Below are 26,909 nucleotides of genomic sequence, written 5' to 3'. Positions count from 1 at the left end.
AAGTTGTAATGGTTGACACATTGTGTCAATTGGAGAAGTTTAGAAGATTCAGCGGGAGGCCAAGGTCCTTACTTTGTAAACATCTTCATTCTGTACAAGAGGAGGGCAGGGGCATAGTGTAAGTGCTACATTTGCCCTGGGGCCATAGCCTGTTTATCAGACAAGGGAGGAAGAGGCTTGCTTCTCCCCTGCTTTTGCTCTTGTTGCTTTTACTGTCCTTTGCTTGTCGAACTGTTCCCCTCTGACATACCACCCTGCCTTGGAGCCAGCTGATTACAGACTGAAACCTCCACAAACTGTGAGCTAAATAAACCTTTCCTTCCTTAATTTTGAGTGTTGGGTATTTTGTCTGAGCAAGGAGAGAAAAGTAACAAACACACAAGTGTATCTTAAAGTCAGTTTATACTGTGTTGTTTTCTGCTTTCCATCCATCTGTGAGATGTGTGAAGAGTTTATTTCTGACTAGATGTCACAGAGGATTCAAGGAGGGCTTGGGGGACTGCCAGCAGTCCGCCCTTCTTCCTCCTTTGGTGGCTTTGTGCTCTCTCTCTCTCTGCATGTGCAGGCCAGTCTCCCTCTGAGGGATGGATTCCACTTACTTCCTCATCATCCCACCACAGGTTTTGTTTCATAAATTCTCACTTCATTTTATCACATAACCTACATCGTGGAACACTCAATTTCTTTTCCATTCCATTCCCTTTCTTTTTTTTTTTTTTTTTTTTTCAAAAACAGGAATCTGTTCCATTGGATGTGATAGCACGAGGCAGAAATGTGGCAAAATTTTAAATGGTGAGAAATCTATCTCAGCTACCTGCGTTTGGAGAAGCAAATTGTGATTCCTCGACTCACTTTGTATTGAGCTGTGCAAGTTAGATGAACTGAAAGTGCTTCATTGACTTGTCTACCTGTCTGCTTGTCTCCAAGCCAGTCAGGAATTTGTGAATGCTACCTATTTTCTGCTCTTTCTGGCTATCCAAATGACTGACCTAAAGGTGTGCATGAACTTATGTAAATAATAGACGGATACCTTTGAATTCTCAAACCCCTCAGATTTTAAATAAGCAGGCAGTCAAAAGTGGGAAAACAAATCAAGCCTGTTGATTGTTCTTGGTTCTTTGGAGCATAAATGTTCATACCATTTATCTGGGAAGAGACTGGGAGCTCCTTGTAGGTCTAGTGACATGGGTATTCCCAAAGCATGGATAGCCACTCAGCAGAGTAGGCGATTAATACAGTAGGTACTCGATAAATATTGGTTGAACATATAACACTGTCATTTATTGACTATTCACGGACGTTGTTTCAATACACACACATGCATTAGGTTCTGTGCCTTTACAGGAAAATGTCATTTATTCATCTCTGTGTCTAATACAGCACCACCCAATAATGGACAATCATTAAAGGATCAAATTGAATTAATTTATGTCCCTTGTTTTACCTACCCTCCCCAAGCCAGGTGCCTGAAATAGTCCCATTAATCAAATCAAAATAATTGAAAGCCAGACACCTTGAAGTCATTCACATGAAGCTCAGAATTAAATATTTACATTTACCCTGGCCATCTCCTACGTACATTTTGCAACTACTGTAGCTCACTATTCTCCCAGGAGGGAAAAAAGCATACGCTTAATGAATTTGCTCAGACATAGCATGTAGCAGATGTCCAACATGCTGCCACGAGTTTGAGTCATAAATATGACGGCTCTGTTTGGGACGGCAGAATATATTAGAAGGGCTTTATCGGTCACCGGGCAACTTGCTAGATAGAGGGAAAACAATTCAGGAAAATGCAAGAGCTGCCTCTAGTAGCATCTCAAAAAGAGCCCTGGAGAAATACAGATAATCTGCTTGCAATGATTCATCAAGTTGGTCCTTTGTTTCATTAATTCGAGTGTCAAGAGCAACCACACAATAAAGAATTGTCAAGACCCGATAAGATTCTCCTCTGGCTGCTGCTTTTCCTGCCCTAACAACTGGTTCTATTCATGCCTAAAGCACAAATTGAATAAATAGCTTCAGGGCTGGCAGTGTTGGACAGTGTTTCCAATTTTTTGCTTTTCCTTGAAAGGCTGAATCACATGGGTTTCTTGCCCTCTCCGGAAAGCCTTGAACTGATATTCATTACTGAACCAATCATTTTAACTTTCTTAATACGAAGTACGGAAGGACGCTTCATAAGTTAAAAATAGTTCCTGTTGCATTGCCAGTCCAGCAGTAGATTAGTGAAGATTAAAAAAGAATTGTAATGCCTTTTTTGGCCTTGAGAAAGCTCTTATTGTGCCCATGGTTCAGTTGTCTTGTTGATCGTTTCCATCTTAATGTAATCTGCAACATCGCACCGCTATAGGTGAAGAGGTAATCCATTAAGACAACTATTTTCACTGAGCGATTGCACAAGAAATATGTTTGTAGCTAAATTAGACATTTAACAAATGCCATTTGTAATTAAATGCATGCGAGAGAGTACCCTTCAAATAGGCTATTGCTGTGCATACAATGGACAATGGACAGCAATTATGTTTTTAGTTTCAATCAAAGTTCTGAATGTGAAACTGTACCTTCAGGGCGGTAGACTAACATAAAGAAAGCCCTGAAGACCTTAGGGTGCTTATGAAATAAGCCACGAGCAGTTTTATCTATAGTAGCCACAAACTTTTCATTGAAATTAGAAAGACTGAGTCCAGGTGAGTCCCATGGCTGTGATATGCTGAATGTTTTCAGAAATTCTAAAATCCTTTAGCTGAACCCTGGGAACCTCAAAGGTCAAGTAGAAATACAAATGTCATCTCTCAAGCAAATGAATTAATAAATTTAAATGAAATATTCTGATCTAAAGATTGCGTGACAATAGCTGAATTTGAAAAAAGGTAAATTAAGGGGAAGAGGAAAAAAGGAAGTTCCAACTCCAAAACTACAATGATGCAATTTTTTAGGAGAAATAATTTCATGATAGATTTCTCCAGGCTATGAACATCAGTGCCACATCTCTAAGTAGGTATATTGACGTTTGGGAGGTTGACCTGTTTTTATCAAAAATCACGACCCAGAAATCTTAGTTTCCAGATAATCAAATGGCCATCACTGGCAGGATCCAGCTGGGCTGTCCTTCCTTTTTGCAGGATGGCTTCAGAAAAGATTGAAAAAACAGCTCGAACCCTGAAGTGGGTCCACCGGCACGGTGAACCCTCTCGCCCCAGAAATTTCACTCTAGCAAACGGATTATTATTTGGGGGCGGGGAGGGGGATGCAGAGGTCTTTAGGACCCAGCAGGCGGCGGCAGGCGGCAGCGGTGTAGATCGCTGAGAGACTACTAGGGTCCGGTTCAGTTTTAATTCTGTCTCTAATCTCTGCTACAGCGGAGCTTCCCGGGTCCCGCGGCTCCCGCGCCCGCTGCGCCCAGGCCAGCGACCTGGCGACGGTCAGAGCCATATCTGCCCCCTCTCCCACCATGGAAACCCTGCGAGAAAAAGTAGCCCCGGAAGCGCGTGCCTGAGGATTCCGCACAAAAGAGGTGCCCAAAATGAAGACCCTGGTGGTGAGTCAGTTGGTGCAACTCCGCCGGGCACAGACGAGGACCTCCGGGCTCAGCGGCCCCGGGGCGCACAGGGGAGCCCCGGGGGTGCCTTACCCTGAGCCGCGAGGTCGCCCGCTACAAAGGGACAACTTTTCACCTGCGTCGCGTCCCCTAGCGATTCCCGGCTCTGCTTGGCTCGGAATCCGGGATGGCGTTCGGGTTGCCTAGGCTCTTGGATCTCCAGCGAGGGGTCCAGGGGACCGGCGGACAGGTAGAGGAGCGGGCAGACTGCTTGGGGGAAGGGGGCGCCCCAAAGCAACAGCCTGGGTAACTGGGAGGGGCGTGGGGACACCTCTGCAGACTTTCTGGGTTTCCTTGTTGCATTGCAAACTTGCGAGGCTCGCCAGGCTAGAGCCCCAGGGGCCAGCCGAGAGGGCGTGCGAGTGCTGCGCTTCCAGCTGCGCGGCTGGGCAGAGGCCCCCTCCCCAGGTGCGCGCCCACCCCTGCCCTCGGCGGGGCGCCCTCGCCAGTCCCCCGCGCCCGGGCACCGCGCGCCCCCTACCCTCTCCAGCTCGATCCGGGCTGCAGCGGCGGCCGAGCGCAGCGCGGTGCGGGGAGCCTCTCCTGCCGGACGAGCGGGACCCACCGAGCCACCCTCGCCGGGGACCTCGGCGCCGCGCCCGTGTCCCCGCGGCTGCCGGGCGCGCTGCTCCGCGTCCAGCTCAGCCGCTCTCTTTGCTCTCTCCCGCCCGCCCGCAGCGCCATGGTCTGGCAGTGTGTTTAGCGCTCACCACCATGTGCACCAGCTTGTTGCTCGTCTACAGCAGCCTCGGCGGCCAGAAGGAGCGGCCCGCGCCACCGCAAGCCCCGGCGCCGGCGACCGGCAGCGCGCAGCCCGCGGCGGACAGCAGCCCCCAGCCGCGACCCGCACCGCGGCCGCTGGACGGGTACCTCGGCGTGGCCGACCACCAGGTGACAGCCCGGGCCCCGCGCACCTGCGCCTTCCCCCTTTGCCGGGCCGGGAGCGCGTGAGTAGAGCCGCGCGCCGGCTGGAAGGGAGCGTGCACCGGCTGGGGTCGGGGATGGGGATGGGAAAGGGCAGGGATTCCTGCTCCGGAGGGACTCCTATTTGGAGAGGGGTGCAAAGTTTTTAGGGAATAGGCACGAGCTGAGTGGACCCCCAAAGCCCAATTCCCTAATAGCAGGCGGCCCTGAAACTGGAATCCTGCGAGCCCCAGAATTGCCGCTGAAGAAGGTGGAGGTCCGGTTGCTGAAGCCTGGGTTTTAGCAGCCCAGTCGCGCCCTGGAGGCAGGAAAGCAGGGATGGAGCGGGGACCGGCACCGCGGTTCTCCGACCCGAGCGGGAGGGTGAGAAGCCGCCAGCCGGGCCCCGCGCCGCCCCGGCCTCCGGGCTCTGCCTGACGGCTCTGGGCTGAATTCCCTGGGCCCCGGCAGCCAGCGGTGCCCAGGCGGGAGCGGAAGGCTGGAGGCGCAGACTCGGCTTCCATTGGCTTGAAAGCCTGTTTTCCCCTGTCTTCCGGGAAGCAACCGTATGGCGTGGCTAATAATTAATAAGATGAATTTTTAAAAATTGAGTCTTCTTTCCCTAGGAATAATAAATCCCTGCTTTCAGTGTGTGAAGCCTCTGGGAGAATCCTAATCAGGGTTCCTGATTCTGAAGATCTTTTAGTACAGTTTACATGTATCCCTCATTATTTGAAGCTGCTAATACGCTCTTATTAAAACACACTTCCGCTCTGTATCTGCTCCGTGAAGCTAGAGGATTTCTTGAGCTCCCCCAATTCTTTTACTTTTTATGTTACTAAATTTTATGGTTGTAAGTCGAAGTAGTATTTTGCAGATTCTGCTTGTGTGTGAAAAGACCACTCTTCAAATGCATGAAAAAGAGAAACTTTTTAAAAAGTAGCAATCAGAATATTATCACTCACTATGCAGTGCACGATGCTAGGATTCGGGGAGGTACCAAAGAATTTAAGGTAGGACCCAGCTTTTTGGGACCGCTGAACGCCTGGGAGGGAAACAAGATGGCGAAATGGGAATAGATATTTAAACTGATGGATGCAATGTATGGAAAATGCAATTTATAAACAGTGAATATAAGGTGCAGAGAGGAGAGAGAAGACAACCCCAGGGCAGCAAGGAAAGTTTCCTTGAAAAAGTGGAAGCTGTACTGGGAACGTTTGCGGAAACAGAAAGGAGAGGGTGACATATTTAGGGAGTGAACTTGGTGCCAGGGCTGGGGTTGGGGTGGTAGACTCTCACGATGCCAAAACAGACACCTTCAGTTTTTTTTCTTATATCCAGTTGTTGATTGATTACATTGGATCTGCGTGTGCAAGGAACCCATAAGGGTCGAAGTTCTAGGAAAGTTTAGAAATCTGGTTATGGATGGATGTAGTGTTTATGCATAACCGGTGCCTTATGAATACATTGAACTTGTGAATTTCCCTGGCTATTATTTAGTGGAAATGGCTATCTAACACTTGGGAAGCTATGATTAATAGGAGTGTCAAAAGATCAATTTACTGAAAGCTCCAATCTACTTTTGGGAAGATACTCTTAATATATTTCCTTCAAATATTGTGCTGTTGGGTAGACACCAGCTAAGAATATTGATAGTTTAAGACAAGGCGTAATGAACTCAAGTTCATTTTCAAAATAATATTTATTCACACAGATATGTTTGATTCCATTTTCAATGTATTAGTGCCTTGAATAATTAAAATGAGGAAACAGCCCTTCCCTACATTGGAGAAAAGGTTGAAACTTTACATGAAAAATTGAAGTAATCTGCAGTAAAAGAGTTTTATAAACTATGAAGTACTATGTGAATGATAAATATTGTATGAAAGTCCTTGGAATTCTTGTCAGAGGTTCTGCTTTGCAGATATTTACCAACATCAGTGAAGTTCTTCCACAAAAATATCAGCATCTCACAAAATTCCATCCCCGCCTCAAACCAAAGAGCAAATGCAGATCTTAAAATGTATACCTTGTCTCCAGGCAACATCCAATAACCCTGCAGAACTAAACTTCTGTAAACTTGGGATAAAAATGCGCTCTGACCCTCTTTACTGCTGCTGTTTAGCTAGCTGGAAACTGGGCAGTCCGTTTCTGATGGTCATCAAAAGATACGAGGGTGAAACGTTTACATTCTCTCCAAAAGCTGCTATTTAATTAGGTTTTGTTTCAGATCTTGTATAGTCATCCTCAGAGGTAAAAATCATTCGTTAAAATATTGTTAGGAATCCCGCCATTAACACAAAAGAGGTTAAGAAATGAAAGCTTTTCTATTCTTGTTATATTGCCACATGATGCTCAGATTGGTTTTTTCTCTCATATCAGGCCTGAGAAAAATTATAGGGTATGTTCAATGTGATGACCACGAAGCCGTATGCTGCTGCACACTGAATCAAAATTCCAACAGACTTTTTATTTGCCACTGAGTTACAGAATCTGGAGAGAGTTACAGATACTATTTAGGAAACTGTTCACATCTCCATGGTTGGAGGTCCTGAAGACTGCTAAATGTGTAGTGTTTGTGTTCACTTACGTGATGGTATTAACATAACTCCAAGGTTCAATTCAGCAGGTGGTCCTAATCCCCAGCACCTAAATTTCACAAATTACAGCCCTGTGTGCAGTGATGGTCTTGTGTCATACGACTGCAGAGTAAATCCCTGTTGAGGTTAAGTCACTGTGTCTGTTGAAAGATAACACTGCAAGTCAAGTCAGGGATGAGCATTATGTGTTGAAGCTTCAGATATCCTTTCCATGGTCATATTTCACAGTGGACATGAGTTACAGTTGTGATTCCAGTGAGTAAGGTGAAGGCTACTGGGAGCTGCTTAGGATAATAAAGCCATTTCATTTTCTGGTAGATGGTCTTTATCTTCTCCAAGCCCTCTTCCAGATCTCGTCCCACAGATGATCCACCAACTCATTTCCATCCTGGTGCCTACCTGTCCTGCAGCTACTGTATCTGTATTCTGTCCTCACACACCTGGTCCCCATCTTTGAAAGCCATTAATTTCTAATCAGGTTGGCCACACACAAGTGAAGAAACCAATTCTCATGGCTATGGAAAACTTCTGCATTTAGAACTACAGCTTAACATGTGAACCAACTAAAACTCACACACACACGCCGAATCAAGCAACCTTCAGAGGGAACTGGCATGTCCTGCAACAGAGAGGAAAGGGCCATCGAATGCATTTCAGTTTCCAGTCTGATCTGGTGCGAGTAGATAAAGGTGTTTGCCGTCTGGTGGGCCCTGGGAAATAAAACTAAGGAGATTCCCATTTCCAGTGGACAGACCCTTATCTCAGCAGGCCCACTGTCGCCTGGCCTGCCTTTTCCTGGGATGGCTTAAGAACAGACAGTGAGTGAGCGCCCAGCAGCTATCTCCTCACTTCAGAAGTAGCCCCCAGCGATGGATTTTACCCATACCAGTGACATGCTTGTCCTTGGTTCTTTCCTTCCTTAGGCAGTCAGATATTCAGACAAATGCAAGCTGTTTTGTGGTAATAGTACTGTTACTATTAATTTGAAGATGGCCCGTGGAAATCAGCCAAGTCAATGCAAGAAGTGAAAAATAATCCAAAGGCAAAGTAAAGGGAGACTGCATAACTTATTTTGAAATTCCGTTCATCCTTTAGAAAAGGATATACACTCTTACAAGTTTCCACATCATGTTTACTATACTCTATTTGACGATGTCTGAGTAATCCAGTGAATGATAAGTCATTTGGGTCTCAAGGAAATCCAAAGAGAACTCATTTTCAGTCCTCGGGTGCTGTAAAATATAATTGGCCAACGTGATAAAGCCCTGTTAAGAAGAAGTGGCAAGCAAGAGGAAGCCTAAGATGAGCTACTTTTTTGTGGATAAAGAGTTGCAGTCATTCGGTCACTTCTAACAGTGCCTGTGTACTGTGTTCTCCTGGAAAGCTCTTCCCCCGAGGTCTTTTGCGTGGTTTGTCCATTCTGATCGTTCAGTCCTGAGACCACATGTCAATGCATGGATCCGTTCCTTAGTTCCCTGCTTAGTCGTTCTCTGTCTTATTCACCTGGTTTGTTTTACCCTGTAGCGCAGAGCAATATCTGCAACAATCTTCGAGTCTGTCTGTTGTCTGCCTTCCCTCAACTAGAATTTAGATGCTGTGCCGGTGATGTCTGTATCTTGGTGACTAGTTTAGTTCCATGACCTAGAATAATACTTGACACTTAGTGGGTCCACAACAAGTATTTTTTAAAGAGCATGAGGTTGGAGAGAAGTACAGAGCTACTGTACCTTGTGTCAAGTTCCTTCTCCACAAAAAATATCAGTGCAATTCCAAGGCCCTATGATGTCTTACTTTTCCTAAAATTGTTTTGCCAAAGAAGAGCATCAATAATCATAATGAAGAGGAGGAAGGAATGGTTGAAAACCTTAGAATATTTGGGGCTGAAACATGGAATCTCCATTTCCACAAGCTTGCCATCACTCTTATTTTATTTATTTATTTATTTATTTTTGGTTTTTCTCCGGTACCGGGAACCGAACTCATGACCTTGCACTTGCCAGGCAGGCGCTCTGCCGCTAAGCTAAATCCCCATCCCCTTGCTTTTATTTATTTATTTATTTATTTTGTTTTTGTTTTTTTGCCATCACTCTTGAGTGCATTAAAATTTGAGAATCATTGAAATTTTTTGGTATTCAGAACCAGTGTTTCTACAGCTAATTCATTTGGAAGGTTTTGAACCCACCAAAGGCCTAACAGTTTCAAAATTGGGAGATTCTGGAGAAAGAACACAGTCCCTATCCTCAGACTTTGATCTAATTACAGCGAAAAGACAAAGCAAGAAAAGTGAAATAACAAAACAAGTGCTGAATAATAAGAGACCCAGAAACAATAAATCAAGGCACCGACACTAAAAAGGAGACCATTTCTATGATCTTTCTCCAAGTATGAAGTGAGTTAAATACTATTATTACTTTAGAAATTTGTAAAGCTTTCAAACTACCATTCCTTAATTTTTTTTAGCTCCATGTGTGTGTGACATCCCATTAATAATTAGTACACAGCTGGGATATCAAAGGGGATGTATTAAAATTTCAAAATACTAAATTCCTTTATGATTTCCCTTTGGTAAGACATAGGATCTCCTGGACTCTTACAGGGGACTTACCTGGTTTAATAGTCTCTGTCACATGTGATAACCTTCATACCTAAGCTAAACCTCATAATTTATGCTATGATGAACATGAATGTGTTTGTCACTTCATCGAATATTTGCATTCAGATCTAATCCAAAGACATGATACCTGTTTCCATAACCTCTAGGGTCGAGTGGCCAAGCAGTATAATTCCTGTCCTGCAGATACGGGATAAAGGGAGATTAAAGATGAAAAAGGACTTTGACAACTTAAAACACTTCATCAATCAATAAGTATTGATTCTTATTATATACTCTTTCAGAAGCTGGGTAAGATCTTGGGTAATAGAAAAATAATGAATAAGTATCTCTTAATATTACTACCCTACCTTTGAATTTCATCTACAGGAAGAATTCCCTTGAGAATCAGTGAATTTGTGATCAAATAATTGCTAAAACTGGGGAGAAGGGGAGGGTCATTTATGAGATGCACTCAGACTCTTCTCCACACATACTTTTAGTCTTAAATGCTTAGTCTAGGCCTGGGACAAATAAATACTTTTATTGCATGCTGTATTCAATATGATTTCCCAAATAAAAACCACAGAGATGTATGTTCTCAGCGTAGACAGCCTATCCACAGGGAGGCCTTCCCTGACATGTAACCCAGGTTAGATCTGAGCTGTACGTTTTGTCTTCGTAGCTGGAATCCCATGATAATACTTATTCTGGCTTATTGTTATTTCTTGTCTAAAATAGTCTGCCTTTCCTGCTAGACAGCCGGCTTTTGAAGGCTGGGGATTTTTTTTTTCCCCCTCTCTTTTTTTTTTATTGTTTTCTTAGGATTTACCATAATGCCTGAGTTTTCAATAAATATTTGTCAAATGAATCAGTATTATCTATGTAAGGATTTTAAATTTCTTCTAAAAGAAGTCTACCTCAAGAATTTTTGACCATGTAGAGTTACTCAAAAGGAAGGAGCTACACGTCATAAATATCAATTTCTCCTGCCACAATTTGTAGTTTTATAACTAATTCATTTCTGCCTTCTTACTCTAATCAGATTTCTTAAAACATACTCAGAATTTTTTAGCTACATGAGAAACTTAAAAATCATCAAAAGGAATTCACAAGTGGTCGTGTGTTTCGCCCAAGGTCACGGGTTAGTGGCAGATCTGGGAATAATATATGAGTCTCTGAGGTGAACATCATTTGCATAAGGAAAATTCAGTGCCTGTGTCTTCTAAGTAGTGACTCAACATTATTTGGACAGAATTTATTAAAATGACGAGCTTAGGCCTCCCCAGTTATTGGAAAGAAATAAATATTTAAACATCTTATTATTCTGAAATGAATATGAGAATATGCCTCTAGATAGTTAGAAAGAGACTTCCACCAGTGACTAACTTTGCAATGCTACTCCAAAGGGAGCATAAAATGCATGGGACTAAGGTAATTGGAACAATTTGCAAATCAAAGTAGGTATTGCCTTTAAAAAGTCCATCAAGCCAAAGGGGGTGTCATGTTTAATTATTTCAGAAAATGTCATGACCAGACCACTCATTTGGCTGAATTACTTTCTCCATGGTGAGGAAGAAAACATCACCAGGAGACTCTGGGAACCAAACGTTGGAAGATCTGCCCTTCTGCAGATAGCATTGACTCCCCCTCAGTTCTGAGATGGAATATTCACTCAGAATTACTTCTGGCAGATAAGAAACCACTTTGCCTATAGGAGAGAATATTAACCTTGATAATTGAAGCTCAGGGCGAAATGGAAACTACATTTTCTTTTCATGGTTAAGGAGATGTCTGTGGAGTTCCTGGGAATCCACAGCATCTGAGACTATTCTGGCGTCTGAAATGCACTTAAACAGTTGTCTTTATAAAGAAGCATATTCTGGAAATTAATTGCACATGTGGCACAGCTACACTGGCTGAACTTCGAGCACTATCGCACTGCTACTTAGAGATCAGGTTATGCTCCTTGAGTGTTTCCACCGGCTTCCGGTTGCCTAAAGGATGAGGGTCAGCAGGGCCTGCCTGGACCTCACCTCCCCCTTCTCCCATTAGTGCAGGTTCTAGTACCCTGGGAGCACAGCTTTCTGTCTCACACGTACCTCCTTTTCTTTCCTTCACAAGAACTAATTCAGTGAAATCCAGTTCCGTTATCTCCCTTCTAAAGATTTTATAGTTACAGTCTCCATGCAGAGTAGATAGGACATTTTCTTAGGCCACCCCTGCATCAGTCAGCCAATCACATTGGCTGAGTATCTGTGTGTTAGACATGGACCAGGGGGCATGAGACAAAAGATTTCATGAAAAACCAGTGAGGAAATAAATACAGTCATGCTTCGCTTAACCATGAGAACACATTCTGAGAAATATGTCACTAGACCATTTGACATCACATAAACATGGTGTGTACTTACACTTATGTGACTCTGACATCACTTGGTGATAAAGTCTAATGAGCCCACCATCGTATATGTGGTGTGTTTTTGACCAGATGTCATTATGCTGCACAGGGCCTTATTATAATTACTATACCTTGGTAAGTGCTAAAATATTCTTTGTATCCTGTACATACCTCTGATCGCACAGTATTGCAATTATTTGTCCTCGTGCCTGACTCCGTGAGTATACTACCTTCTTGAGGCCAAGAACATGACTTGCTCATCTTGGCATCTCCAGCACCTAGAAATGTCTTTCATGTGTGCAGAGTCCAGTGAATTTTGTTGAATATTGGGTTGGCATAGTCCTGTTGTGATTATGTATAATAGGAAGAGAGTTGAGCAAATCTGGCAGGTAAGCTCATTAATCATAAGATGGTAATGATAAATGAGGGCAGAAGGACTTCACATATGCAGTGTGCCTAGCTTTAATTTATGTTTCCCCTTTAAATACAGAACAGCATTTGATGACCCTCCCAGAATGGTGGGCCAGATGTTGAGATGCAGTAAGGCCCATATTTTACAACAGTGCAGTATCTCAGGAGACAAATGGACACACCCACACTTTTTCCTTGTGAACTCTTTGGCAAATGACATAACTTCTTGGCCTGAAGTAGATTAAAGAGGAGGTTTAGTGGTGTTTATTCATTCCCTTATTTGCTAAACAATACTGTGTTCTTACTGTATATCCAATGTATTAATCTGCTTTCCATTGCTGGGACAAAATCCCCCAGATACACAATTTAAATGATGGAAAGTTTACTTTAGCTCACAGTTTCAGAGGTCTCAGGCCATGGTCTGGTTGTTCCAAGGCAGAAATATCATGATAAGAGGGCATGATGGAAGCATGGTGCTTACCGCATGGAAACCAGGAGTCAGAGAGAGGGGGAACGAGAGAGGGAAGAAGGGACCAAGGATAATGGTATACCTTCCAGGTTCACCGCAGTGGCCCACCTTCTTCAACGTGCTCCTATCACCTGATGACACATTTAGCCAAGAACTCACCTGTGATTAATCCAGTGATTAAGTTAGTGCCACCATATTCTAATAACCTCTTCAAAGGTCTTACCTGGGATCACATGAGCTTTAGGGGGGACATTTTAGGTCAAACCAGAACACCCAGCCTTGTGTTGTGGAGTCCACGGAATGATGAATAAGGTACAGCCCTTAACTACCTGAAACTTGCATGTAGTAGAAGTGCTGGAGACAGAGACATCAAACTATAGTGCAGAGTAGATAGGAATATTTACATGCTATGGAGATGGATCTTGTCCTGAAAGCTTTAAGAAAGCTTTGAAAAAGTAAATTAGAAGAACAGCTCCATTAGATGGGAATTTTAGTAGATGATCCTGGCTTTGGCATGGCATGAGTTGCAGAAGCTCCAGATTATAAGAAAAGGAAGCAGTTGGTAAACTCTTGCTGTGGCCTGAGCAGTGATGCTGGTGGCAGAAGATAAAGAAACCTAAGATTTCTGCCTCCTCAGATTTCCTGGGTGGCCACCCCACTGTGTCTGTGCAGCGTTGGAATGCAGCTTCTCTGACAACAGAAGGTTTGTGGTCGAAGATTGCTCTCAATACTTGGTGAAAAGAGTGTGAGGATGATCCCAGATGGCACTTCAGCTCTGTCTAATTTCAAGCCTTGCTGTGCATCTTAATAACACATCATGACTTGAGCAAAACAGGAAACAGTGGTGTATGGTTAGGACTGAAGCAAGCTGTTCATGGAGATGTTGTAATGCGTGGTGGTGACAATGGGAATTAAGCCTTCCACCTGCAACAAAGATAGTAGGATGAGGAATAAATGTGCTGGCAGGGACATTATTATGTAATAATTCTACAGTGGGGTGGGCAGACTTTATTCTAGGCTAATCTTGTCAAAGGAGACTTTGTTGCATAATAAATCTCACCAGGTATAGATCTATTGGAGTTTAGGGTAGCAAGTGGTTTCCTCTGTCTTCATTTCCCACATAGCTATAGAGAGCAATTACCATTCTTTTGAATCACTAAAGTTTGTTAACAACTTTTAAGGAAAGTTTCCGTTCTACTTGCATCAGAAGGAAATTGGCTATAAAGTAATATAAAATTTGTGAAGAAGGAGTCTGGTTCCTAAGTCACTCAAAAGTATTTGACTGGGAACAAAAAATATACACTGTACATCTAAATGAACTTCAGGTTTATGGGACCCATATTTGGAGTTATTGGCAGTGTCGCACCTGCCAGACGGCTGTCGCGGATGAATCCACGACAGGTTGTCTCCCATTACCTGAAGTGGTGTCTGCTTCCACTCTACTGAAAATCATAAAGCTCATACACTTCATTTTTATTCCACTGTAAAAGTTTCAAATGATGAAAGTGCAGAAAGTGAGCGGTTACCACTTACACTGAAGAACACAGTGGTGGGGAAAGGGAAGGTAGGAACTTGCGTGGTCCCTTCTCCCAGTGCTCAATTCAGGGGACAACTTTGCAGGGTCCCCTGAGGAATCCTGCTCTTTGCTCTCATTAACAGTTGTGTGTGCTTTGGGGCCCAGCTGGAGATACAGTGGGTTCTTCTTCTCAAAGTTCAGAAATAAATGTCAGAGAAAGATACCATGAAGAACAAGGTATCCTGACAGAAAGAGCTGGCAGTGGTGAAGGAATTTTTTAGTCTATTTTATGCAGCTATTACAGAATTCCAAATTTATAATGAACAGAAATTTATATATGACTGTCCTTGAGGCTGGAAGTCCAAGATCAATACAGACACTTGGTGACTGGTGAGGGCTGCACCCTGGAAGTGGGTAGAGGGCTTCCTAACACAGTTGAAGGTGTCCAGCTCCTCCATGAGGGGCTCTAATCCCATTCATGAAGGAGCAGCTCACAGCCCACAGACCTCAAAGTCTCTGCACTATCACAGTGGCAACACCCAGAGTTTGGAGGGGATGCATCCAAGCCACAGCAGGAAAGAGAACGTAACTGGACCTAGAATCAAGAATAAGACCGAGCATGAGAAGCAGTTGTATCAGTTATTCCTTTCCTGTTGTTAAGAGACACTTATCAGACAGACATGAAATGTTGATTGGGTTCCAGAAGACAACGGAGGCTGGCTTGTCACGTGCTCTGCATCTTCTGCAAAGAGGTCACAGTTATTTGACATCATTACATTTGAATATGTTTGATGTCCCAGGTGATAACAGAATGACAGTGGCCAAAAGAATCAGTCGAAAATAAGCTCCTCTGATTAGGACCCAAGACAACAGGGAAGAGCAGTGAGGAGGCCTGTTTCTGGGAATGGCCACCAGCGTGCTGGCCCAGTCTCTGTGGGGACAGAAATCTCGACACGGGCTGCTCTGCTGATCAAGGACCGTTGTTAGCACACAGGGCAGCCAAACCTTTGGAAGGTTTGAAGGATGGAATGGAGCCAGACGTTCCTTTATGTATTTTCTGGGGTTCTGTGCCACTCTGAACACCAGAACTCATCAGTATTCCCCCCAACCCCGCCTGTCGGCTATCCTAGGAAGCATGTGATGCCTTCTGTTCAGAAAAAGCTACTGCTGCCTCATCCTTACTGCAGCAAGCCAAAGAGGAAATGAGGAGCAAGAGAGCGAGAGTGCTGGTGCTGGAAAGTGAACATTACCTCTTTCCTAATTGCAACTGCGCATGTACTCATTGTCTTCTCCAAAGGACAGAAGGTAAAGAGGGAAAGGCAAAAATTAGTCATAAATCTACCATAGAACATGATTAGTATTGATGTGTAGTTCATTACAGAGGTCTTCGTGTAGATCAGGATACACACACACACACACACACACACACACACACCAAGAAGACATTTAAAAATAAAGAGAAGTCTACTACTGTAGACTTCATAAGTGTAATTTTTAGTCTAAAAAATTGTAATTTTTTTGAAAAAATAGAGGGAAAATATTTCCATAATCTTACCAGCTTGGTATATGTATTTTGGTTTCTTTTTGCCAGGTTTTTTTCACATTGAATTCTTTTTTTAAACTTTAATGTAAACATATTATAGATTTTTTTGAAAAAGTGCATATGATTTTTGTATGTTTTGTTTACATTTTGGTGATATAAAAGTAGGCATTAAGTTTTACTTCCACAAATGCCAGTTTGATTGGTACATTTTTTTCCACTTCATAGTTGTCTTCCTTCTGAGTTTGGTGTAAAGTCGGCTGGCCACTAATGCAGAGTCTATGAAGAGTACCAGTGGAAGCCCATGTACATTATACTTGCTTTCTTCAGTAATTATGCCTTCATTTAGGAAAGACTTTCAGATGTCAAAGGTTTTGTCTGATATATTCAGTTATGGATTTGATCAGAATAATTGTCTTGCTCATTTATATTTTTTGAGCAAATAATTTAACTTTCATTAAGTAAAAACGTGTAATATGCTGTTCTAGAGCTTTTGTGGTGTCACTTGACAGATGTCTGCAGGCTTCACTACTGCTAGCTTTATTGTTTGTTTGTTTATCTTTCTTTTTTATTCCCCATTATTTCTACTGTTTAAAGATGTAAGCAGATTTTCCGTTTATCCTTTTTTTCCCAAAAAGTTTCCCCTAAGATTTCTTCTCATAAGTTCTGCTTTACCACAATCTAAAATCCTACTCATTCTGTTCCTCTTCCTGACAGACACTGAATCAGTAACCAGATTTTCAGCACCAGCAGAGCCCACAAATCACAGAACTTGAACACAGGAGACATAGGGTCAGAAATCTGGAGGGCGCTTTCTCTGGAGCATGATCAATACTGAACACAGCAGTGGAGGTTTCTGATTGTGGATGGTTCTGGGACAGAATGACAGAAGGGCTCTCCCTTGTAGTCTTAAACAAAAATTCATGTGTTTGTGATACGCTGCGCCACTGAAAGTGCTTCACAAGCATTAATGTAGAGCTCATGACAATGCAGTTTCTGAGACTCAACAACTCTTAATGGGTGCAAGTGATGCTGCTGCTTTTGATCCAAGAGCCATACTTTGCGTAAGAGGGTTCTAACTCACAGAACCCAGACCAGGGCCCTTCTCACCTGATAGTAAGAGTAATACTGTGTGTGTCCTATATGAATAGTACATAGCTAGAATTTATACTTAATTTACATTAGTACAGTAATCATTGTCTTTTAAGAGTGATGTTTAGGTCATTTATATTTATTGTGATTTTTGCTACATATAACTGGTATATAGTGGAGGTTTTTGTATCTTTTAAATATTTTTGCATTTCACACTTGTGTTTGCATTTCACACTTGTGTTTTTCCTTGCAATACCTGGGATTGAACCCAGGTAGCACTGACCTATGTCTAGCCTTTTTAAATTTTATTTTGAAGCGGAGTCTTGCTGAGTTACCCAGGTGGGCCTTGAACTTGAAATCCTCCTTCCTCAGCCTTCTAAGTAACTGGGATTACAGGTATGCTTCACCATGCCCAGCTTACCTTCTTTTCAGTCTACTTTTCCTCTTTTCTCTCCCTCTGCCCACTGCTCTCCCATCTTTCCATTTTTTAAAAACCTACATTGATTTAGAAATTAAGACTGTTACTTCTGTTCCTTTAATATCATTCTAGAAACTTGAACATTCATACCTACCAAAGTCTTAATATGTTTCAAATTTAGTTTTAAATTCACAAATAATATTGTATGTGCCTATTGTAAACAATATAGTGTTTTAATGTGTTCATATATTGTTGAACAGCTAAATCAAGTTAATGAACATATGTATCATCTCACATACTTGTATCATTTTGACGTATGAATACATGCAATCTACTTTCAGCAATTTTCAAGTATACATTATTGTTATTAGTTATGGTCACTGTTTTATAATAGATCTCTTAACTTACTCTTGTACAAATGAAATTTTTATCTTTTTACCAGCATCTCTCCATCTTCCCTTCCTTCAAACCACCACAGCTTCTGGTGAACACCATTATATTCTCTACTTTGTGAATTCAAATTTTTAGATTCCACTTTTAAGTGAGTTAATTATTATTTTTATCCTCCTTCAGATAAGCCAAGGATCTTGACCTTCCTAGTTGGGTCAACCTGAACAGTAATCTTACATTGCCACTGTATTAGTAGTATTTTGTATGAAGCTGAAGAAATTGGATATTGGCATTATTAATATTGTCTCCCCAAGGTAGCTATATCTATATAGGTTTACCTGTATATGACATATTTCTTTGGTATGGTTTTAGTTTATCTAAACATTTTTATTTTATTCACATCAGTTATTTCCTCTCTGAATAGTTTAAGAACATTCCTTTGTTTTCTTCCTACTGTTATTGATACTGAATTTTTTTTACTAGGCTAACTGGCATAACTTTTTGGTATACCAAAATATTTTCTCTCTAAGTATATTGTCTCTCCCTTATTCTAGCCCTCATAATGTTGTATCAATCTGTTCTCGTCAATTTCTTCTGCTATTTCTTCCAGTTCACTAATTTTATATTCAGCTATGTCTTACCTACTATTTTGCTCATCCATCAATTGTTTTTCCTATGCATTTTATTTGAATAATTCTATTTATCATTTCTCATTTTTTTTCACTTTGCTCTGGTCTTTCATGTTGTCCTCTTATATACATTTTATTTCTGCACATGATAGCTTCATTATCTTAAATCTTTGCAGATTTAGGTATGCTTTTTGTTTCTGTCCTGATTTTACCCAAAAGAACTTATTTCTCCCATGTGTTTTATTTGTGTGGGTCTGTGTGCTTATTATGAGTCTGTGCTCCTCTGGACTATGTCTTAGGGAATTCTTAGTGACCTGAAATTTATTCCTCCTAAGAAAGATTGCATTCATTCCTCCTCATGCCTCATTCCTTTCCTGCCTCATTCCTGACTAAGCCCTTGCATTCTAAAATAAGCTCAGGTCTTTTGCACACCATTCAGTTGTGTGACTGTAACCCATGCAGCTACATGGTTTTTATGAACTCTCAATTTTTATGTAGACAGGAAAGCATTTTCCCTTCTTTAGAGAAAAGGACAGAAAGGTTTTCCTTTTACTTTCCTTATACTGGCTGGATTTTCTAGTTTGCTTTTGCTGTGACTACGGCCTTCGTGGCCCTCCAGGTCTCCTCTTGTTTAGGCTCAATATTGTGCCACCTGTCAACACTGTGCCTCCTTTGGCTTTTGAAACACAAAGCCCTAAGTGAAAGGATCAGCAGTTACCTTAGATCAGCAGTTGTCGTAAGTACCTGTGCATTCTGTTGGATTTGTACTCTGAGATTATTTTTTTTGGAACATTAGGGATCTTCCCCAATTGTCAGCTCACATAATTAAGTATTTAAATATTTTCTCCTACATTTCAGAATACTATAATGTGATTGCTTATACTAATGGTAGATTTAAAAATATTATTTTTAGACTGATAAATGATTTTGGTTAAGTTGAAAATGGAGAAAGGTAGAAGAAAAAAGGAAAAATCTTTAGGAATTTTTTATAAGCTAGAGATAGTCCAACTACTGTAAAAGTTGTGAAATGTTTCCTTAAGGTCTTTTTTCTATGCACATTTTTATATGGATTAAATCACACAATGTATATATAATATTTACATATATATGTCAATTTAAGCATCAATAAAAAATAATCACAAGTGAGAAGGTGAAGAATGTATAAGCAGGTTGGCAGCAAATAATAACAAATCTTTCCAAATGAAAATGTCAATCCTCAGGTCAACCAATATTAATTTTTAAATGTAGTAATAATTAATTGTGTTTATTTCTGTTAATAAAATTGCCATTACTCAGACCTCCATTTGTGTAAATACTAGATTTTGTGAAGAATGAATGTTTTTATTTCTGTTGGATGTATATCAAAGAGTATAAAATTGCTAGATCATATGGTATACAGTTCCTTAATCACTGGAGGAACTGACCAAAAATTTTCCAAAGAAGATGTACCATTTGCAGTCCCACCAGCATTATGTTAAAATTCATCTGCATACTTGTCAACACATTATCATGTCTTTTTTTCTTTTAACCATACCAGTGTCTTATTGAAGCTTTGATTTACATTCCTTTAATGAATACTGAGTGTCTTTTCATGTGTTTATTGCCACTTGCCACTTAATGTATCTTTTCTGCAGAAATGGCTATTTAGATCCTTATCTTATTTTAACTGGATTATTGGTATTTTTATTGAGTTGTAAGTGTTCTTTTTGTATTCTACATACAAGTCCTATGATTTGCAAACTTTTTCCCTTTATTCTGTGAATGGACTTTTCATTGTTTTGATAGTCTTTTGAAGCAGTAAAGTTTCTTTTTAAACTTTTGTGATTCTGATTTACCTATTATGTTTTTCATTTGTATATATATAAAATAAACTATCACCTAGTCAAAGATTGTGAAAAATTCCTCCTACATTTTCTTCTAAGAATTTTATAGTTTTAGCTCTGACAGGTAGGTGAAAAATTCCTCCTACATTTTCTTCTAAGAATTTTATAACTTTAGCTCTAACAGGTAGGCCTGACCCAGTTTAGATGAATTGTGTAGAAAATGTGGCACAGATTCTAATCCATCTCTTCCATGTGGGTATCTGGTTGTCACAGCCTCATTCTTAAAAAGATTATTCTTTCTCTTCTTCAACTGTCTTGGAATCATTGAAAAAAAAAAAAATAGAGAGAGAGAGAGATTGAGAGGGAGCTGTCCTTAGCCAAAGTATTGTACATTCTTACAAATTTAAGGTGGGTGTGAACAATACTTACCACTCGCCATGGAAAAGAAAAACCATCCATGGGGTCCAAAGAACCTATATTGATGCCTGTGCAGCTGAGAATTTGTTTGCTTTATACAGATTAAGAATAGGTCTACTTTGTATCTATTGAGTAACTAGTGAAAAATTATAAAATGTCTTGTCTCTCATTAATATGTTTATCACCTTGTTTTAAAATTTTGTATCTTTTTTATTTTTTTGTTTTGTTTTTGTTTATTTGGGTTTTTTCCTCTTTAAAATAAAAATAAAATAAAATAAATCTTGTCTCTTAGAGCTCACGTTCACGAGAAGCTTGATTTTATAACCTGTACATGACAGTTTCAAATAAACGCATTCCCATGAGGGTGTTAGTAGGAACAGAGAAAAAGACTACACTTGTGTTCCTGCTGCTGTTATTTAGGGTTTGTTTTTTGATGTTTCAAAAGATTGCATTTGCAATGAGCAGCAACACCTCAGGATAGATCTTAAATGGAGAGGGCCAAGTTTACTACATTTTCCCTTTCCACACACTGATTTTCCATTTACCCTGAAGACATTCACCAGTACTTGTAAACAAGGAAGATAAGTATGGTTTCTAATACCCATCTTTATGAGTATAGTGTCATTAAATACATATATGAGTAAGAACAGAACTAAAATATTGCATAAAACAAACCTTCCATTCAATTCTAGGAACATCTAAATGTATTTTAAATGTCTTCCCTAAGTTAATCTCATCCTAAGTAAAACATTATGCACCTGAGGTGAAGCAGAGAAAACTTTCTGGCCACATCATGCATGCACATTTTTTATAGAAGGAGAGAGACTGTAGCTGATGTAAAAGAAATATTGGAAAAAAAATTCCTGTAGCAGATCTTTAAGCGATAAGGGAACTGCGTGAAGTACACATGCATAATCAAAGCTCTTTTTAAATTTTTGTATCTTAATGTGTCTACTTGTACAAAGAAGGAGGATTAAACATGCAACATAGTAGCAGGTACCTCTAGCAGCTTCTTAGGCACCTTCCTCACATGAATCAATCTTTTCCCTTGGTCTCTGTCACTTGTTTGTCCTTACCAACAAATATGTGCTGGGATGTCTAGATTTATGACTGTAGCCCCAAGCATGTGAGCTTCCTAGACAGCAGGACCTTCCTTTTAATATCATTTATGCATTCACTCTTTCATTTATACCCACAGTCTTAGAAGGCATAAGGGATTTAGCAGCAAGAAAAAAATGTAGTGTCTACCCTTAGGATTCTATAGTATTTGGAAATCCAGTGTTTAGAAGATAGCTTGACATAGAGTAAATGATTTTCTAAAAGTGTCTTAATAGGGAAGGAAAGAAAGGAAGAGAAAGAAGAAAGAAACAGACTTGAGTTCCATCCTTTATACCATCCCAACTCTTATTATTTGCTACCAATCTGCCTACAAATTCTCCATCTTCTCACTTGTGAATAACTTTTATTGATGCTTAAATTTATATTTATATATGTTATATATACATGGTATGATCTCCTCTACATAAGATGAAAGTAGCATATTAAGCCACAGAAATGATATAGAAGACAGGAGGAGATGAATTAAAGAATGTGTCAGAAGAGGAAAATTACAGTAGTATAGTGGTTAAGTGTGTTGGCTTTGGTATAGACCAGATTTGTATATTAGATTATCTAATCACAAGTTACAGTTTTGGGTAATTAAATTATTTGTGACCCTCAATTCCCTCGATAATATATACAAAATAACAGAACATGCTCTATTGAATTATTGGGATGATTTAATAAGAAAATAACTGTTATAAACCCTCTTAGTTCAATGCCCTGCAAATAAGAACTCATGAAATAACAGCCATTAATAGAAGATACTATTTACATTCAGCTGAAATGTATCTGGGATACACACATGTAAACATTCTCAAATCCATCCTATGTAGTGGAATTCTAGATTTTTTCCCCTTACTTTTGAAATAGATTCAAGGTAATACTGTCATGGAAAACCAAAGAAGAAGGACATAGATGGTATTAGATAGATACAGGTGGATGGATGAATGGATGGATAGATGATGAGGATGATAGATAGGCAATAGATAAATAGACACATAGATGATAGATCAGATAGACAGAAACATGATAGATAGATAGATAGATAGATAGACAGATAGATAGATAGATAGATATCTAGTACTGTTAGCCCTTCTAACATCTCTCAAATCTCTAAAGATTATCTCTGACATTCCTCGAAGCTTGAACAAAAGCCAAAGCATGGTAAAACATGTGGACTGTACTTTGGCACTGCCTACAGTTGGCTGACTTACCCCTGTCATCCCAGACAGCCCAGTTCTCTTGCTCTGGGTGCACACTTTCTGTCTACCACCCCCTGTGGCTGCAGGGTTCAGGAGCCTAAGAGGTTCATGTGGGGAGCGATGACAAAACGCAGCCAACTGTGGGTAATGATACCAGGTGACTCCACGGTTTGGAGCACAGGAGAGACACTGGGGAATGTTTAGGCAAGGAAACTTTGTATCCAGCTGTGCCCAGTGGGTCTTCCCTGTGAACTTGATGAGCACCCCGTTGTTACTTGTCACTCAGTAACTGAGGTCACACTCAAGGAGAAAATTCTTTTTCTTGCATGATGTCATCTTTGAGCAACGCAGCTGCATGAGAGAAGATAGTGAATGCTCTAACAATTAACCCATTTCTTTAAACTGTTACCTAATTCCTAGAAAGTACCAGGTCTGTAATAAAGGAAGGTTGGTGTGGGACCGGCACTGAGAGTTGATTGGGATGTGAACCCTCACACAAGTAAGAGCTGGTGTTGTCATCACAACCATTAGTAATAAGCAGGACTTGAGATTCCTCCTAACTACATTTATGAAAGGTCACATAGCGGTCAACATACTAGACATACTAATTTCTCAAAGAAGCCTTTGTTGTTTGCCCAGAATTAGAATACATTTGTGCAAAAGAAAATGTTTATCAAATTTGCCATAAAGAGAATCCAGTAATTTGTTTCTTTCTAGGATTTTAAAGAATTCCCTTGATATCTAGTTGAAACAGTTGAACATATATTGAACAAAATTAAAGTAGTAAAGTGGCCATTCTCATTTCAAAGTGAACAGACTTGTAAACATAATTATCACTTTCATTATGATTTCTAGTCTTTCATTTTTACACTTTCCAAATAGGAATAACTTGCCTTAAGTATGTCTCTTATTGCTTCAAATGGTTCCAAAAAATGACTTGGAGATACATTTACTACTAATGAACATTATCATAGTTTAATTGCCTTGTTAAGAATTTTTTGAATATCTAATTAATACACATAATGAATTTTTGTGAACAGTAGCATGGATTAATATTTGCACAGAGCATCAGTATTGCAGCAAATAAGATGATATTTACAGTCAGCACAATATTAGCCTTATTAGATGTCAACGGAGTTCTCACTTCAGTATTTTATAAATTTCCTCAGTAGTCTTGAATAAAAAAAGTTCTATTTTAGAGCATAGAAGTTAAAGAAATGGAATATTTATAGTAAGTGTTCATGGTACATTAATCTTAACATCCTCTCCTGACGAAAATATGTAATTGGTGAGTTTTATACATCAGCATAGGGCCACAAGATATTTCCAGAACGGAAAGAATTATGGATTCATGTGATAGATTTTGCTTTCTTAGTCCTCGCTGTTCCTTTGGTAGAATATAAGATCTTTCTGAATATCAAGACATAGTGGTCAGCCTCTTGTGACTTTGCCCACTTAAGGTTAAAGGGAGCCTGGTTCCTCCTCCTGCTGAATCCCTATGCCTTTCCAGCACCTGCCACAAGAGGGAAGCACTAAGATTGTCTCCAGCCCCGGGATTGGTGGATGGTCTTGAAAATAGATTCAAGCCTACATTTACTCTATATAAGGAGGAATTGGCGATAGGTTAGGTGACATATGTTCTCGTGGTATCATTTTGGTACTTTTATTACAAGTCTTCAAACACAATAGCTGGGAAATTTAAGAATACGTTGTGGTATACTTTAGAAAGTACAGATAAAATAACTAGAAATGAGAACAAGGCATTTTGAGAATACAAGGTCTTTTGAATGAGAAATGTTGTGTACTGGCTATGAGAGAAGTTCCATTTCGTTGGTCATCTGAATTAGTTAATATTTTCTCGATCCTTTGCCTAGAATAGCAGATAAAATCATGTTTAGTCTCTTTGAGAGTTCCCAAAATATTTCTATTAATTTGAATTTTACTTTTTCACCTTAATTTACCTGATTTTAAATTTCTGTTTGGTCTGTTCATGAGGTAGCCATGTGCAAAGTGTAATATACAAATGGAACCGATTTCTAATAGCAAAAATCACACATCTTGTTTTTGTTTTGCTGAATCAGTTGTCTAATCAGCTGAGAATATCACTTTGGTCCCAAAATCTTTTGCAGAAAACAACTCTGAGTTAGGTAGAAAATGCTATCTTTCATCTCCAGAAAACTAATATAAAATGATACATTGAGATAATCAGGTTCCTTCTTTATTGCGATTGCATTTCTTTTAAAAGAAGAAAAGGTGGACATCAGCTCATAAAGAAGTCTTAAGGAATACTCTAAAAAAAAGCTCAACAAGGTTGCAGGATGAAGGATCACTATACAAAAATCAATTATATTTCTATAAACTTGCAATGAACAACCTGAAAATGAAATGAAGGAAACAATTCCATTTATAATAGCATCAAAAATGATAAAACACTTGGGAATAAATACAACAAAAGAAGCACAAACCTTATATTTTGAAAACTACAAAATCTTATAAAAAGAAGGTCTAAATATGCATAAATGGGAAAAATCACCCTTCATTCACAGGCCAGAAGACTTCATATTATTAGCATGTTAGCACTCCTCAAATTCATCTATAGATTTAATACAATACCTTTCAGGAATTGATGCTGTCTTCTTTATACAAATTCACAAGTGGACCTCAAAATTATATTGGATTCAGAGTAAGGATGAGGAATTCAGAATAGTCACAATAACCTTGAAGAATAAAGTTGGGGGCTTCCAAATTTCAGGACTTTCCAATTTCAAAATTTATAATAAAGTGACAGTAATCAGGGCATGTGTTATAAGATAGAGATAGACATTTAAATCAACAGGATAGAATTGCAATTTTAGAAATATATGTACTTGCAAGCAACTGATCTTAACAAGAGGCCAAGATTATTCTTGAAAGAATAATCTTTTCTATAAATGATGCTAAAGTGCTGGATATTCACATGCAAAAGAAGGAAACTGGACCTTTACCTCATGCCATGTGAAAAAAATAGCTCAAATGGATCAAAGACATGAATGTAAAATATGCGTAAATATAAAAACACTATGAAGGAAACTGAAGGGTAAATCTACATGGCCTCAGATTTGGCAGTAGCTTCTTAGGTAACACAAAAAGTATGAGCAACAAAAGAATAATAAATTGACTTTCATCAAAATTACATTTTTCTGTGTTTTAGAGGCCACTATCAAGAAGGTAAAAAGACAATCCATACAATGAGAGAAATTACTTGCAAATTAGATATCTGATATGACATTTATGTAAAATAAGTAAAAGCTCTTGCAAAACTCAATGATGATGAGAAATAATTCAATTTAAAAAGAAGAGTCAGAATAAACATTTCTCCAGAAAAGACTTCCAAATGGACTGCAAGTACATCAGAGATTGTCAACATCACGAGCAGTCTGAGAAGTGTACCTCAGAACCATGGTGGATACCACTTCACAGTCCCCAGGATGGCTGAGTTCAGAAAGATGTAACAGTAAGGGTCAGCAAGGATGTAAACAAGTCAGATCCTGGGCAGAGCAGGCGTGACATCCTGTGTCAATATCCAGTATAACAAAGAGGAGGAAGAGAAAAAGGAGGGAATGGGGAGGGAGAGGAGGAAAAGAAGGAGGGTAAGAGGGAGAAGGGAAAGAAGTGGTAGGGAAGGAGAAAGTAAGAGAGGGAGAAAGGGGAAGGGAAAGAAAAAAGAAAAGGAAAAAATATTGGATTCTTCATGCACTACTAATAGAAATGTAAAATGGTACCCCTCTCTGTAAACACTGTAGCATTTCCTCAAATGATTACACTTA

The 26,909-nt window shown here is 39.9% G+C and overlaps 1 protein-coding gene across 2 annotated transcripts; it reads left to right on the top strand.

Moving 5' to 3' along the window:
* Window positions 1–3,309: 3,309 nt before the first annotated feature.
* LOC102022099 (alpha-N-acetylgalactosaminide alpha-2,6-sialyltransferase 5) lies at window positions 3,310–17,404 on the top strand. 2 transcript variants are annotated; one of them, XM_013514558.1, is made up of 3 exons: window positions 3,310–3,541; window positions 4,280–4,492; window positions 16,749–17,404. In XM_013514558.1, exons 1-3 carry the CDS (start codon window positions 3,527–3,529, stop codon window positions 16,761–16,763), a joined length of 243 nt encoding a protein of 80 aa, XP_013370012.1. In that variant the 5' UTR covers window positions 3,310–3,526; the 3' UTR covers window positions 16,764–17,404. The 2 variants fall into 2 exon arrangements, with proteins under 2 accessions (XP_013370012.1, XP_013370011.1); XM_013514557.1 differs by lacking the exon at window positions 16,749–17,404 and adding an exon at window positions 4,726–4,811.
* The last annotated feature ends 9,505 nt before the right edge of the window (window positions 17,405–26,909 follow it).

The sequence above is a fragment of the Chinchilla lanigera genome, unplaced genomic scaffold (genome assembly GCF_000276665.1).
Source record: "Chinchilla lanigera isolate Chin_1 unplaced genomic scaffold, ChiLan1.0 scaffold00022, whole genome shotgun sequence".
Taxonomy (NCBI): domain Eukaryota; kingdom Metazoa; phylum Chordata; class Mammalia; order Rodentia; family Chinchillidae; genus Chinchilla; species Chinchilla lanigera.
This window is presented reverse-complemented; position numbering and strand designations above follow the sequence as displayed.

Coding starts and splice junctions, on each gene's coding strand:
- LOC102022099 (XM_013514557.1), top strand. Junction 4,493..4,725: donor TCGGCGTGGCCGACCACCAG/GTGACAGCCCGG, acceptor CCCTAATAGCAG/GCGGCCCTGAAACTGGAATC.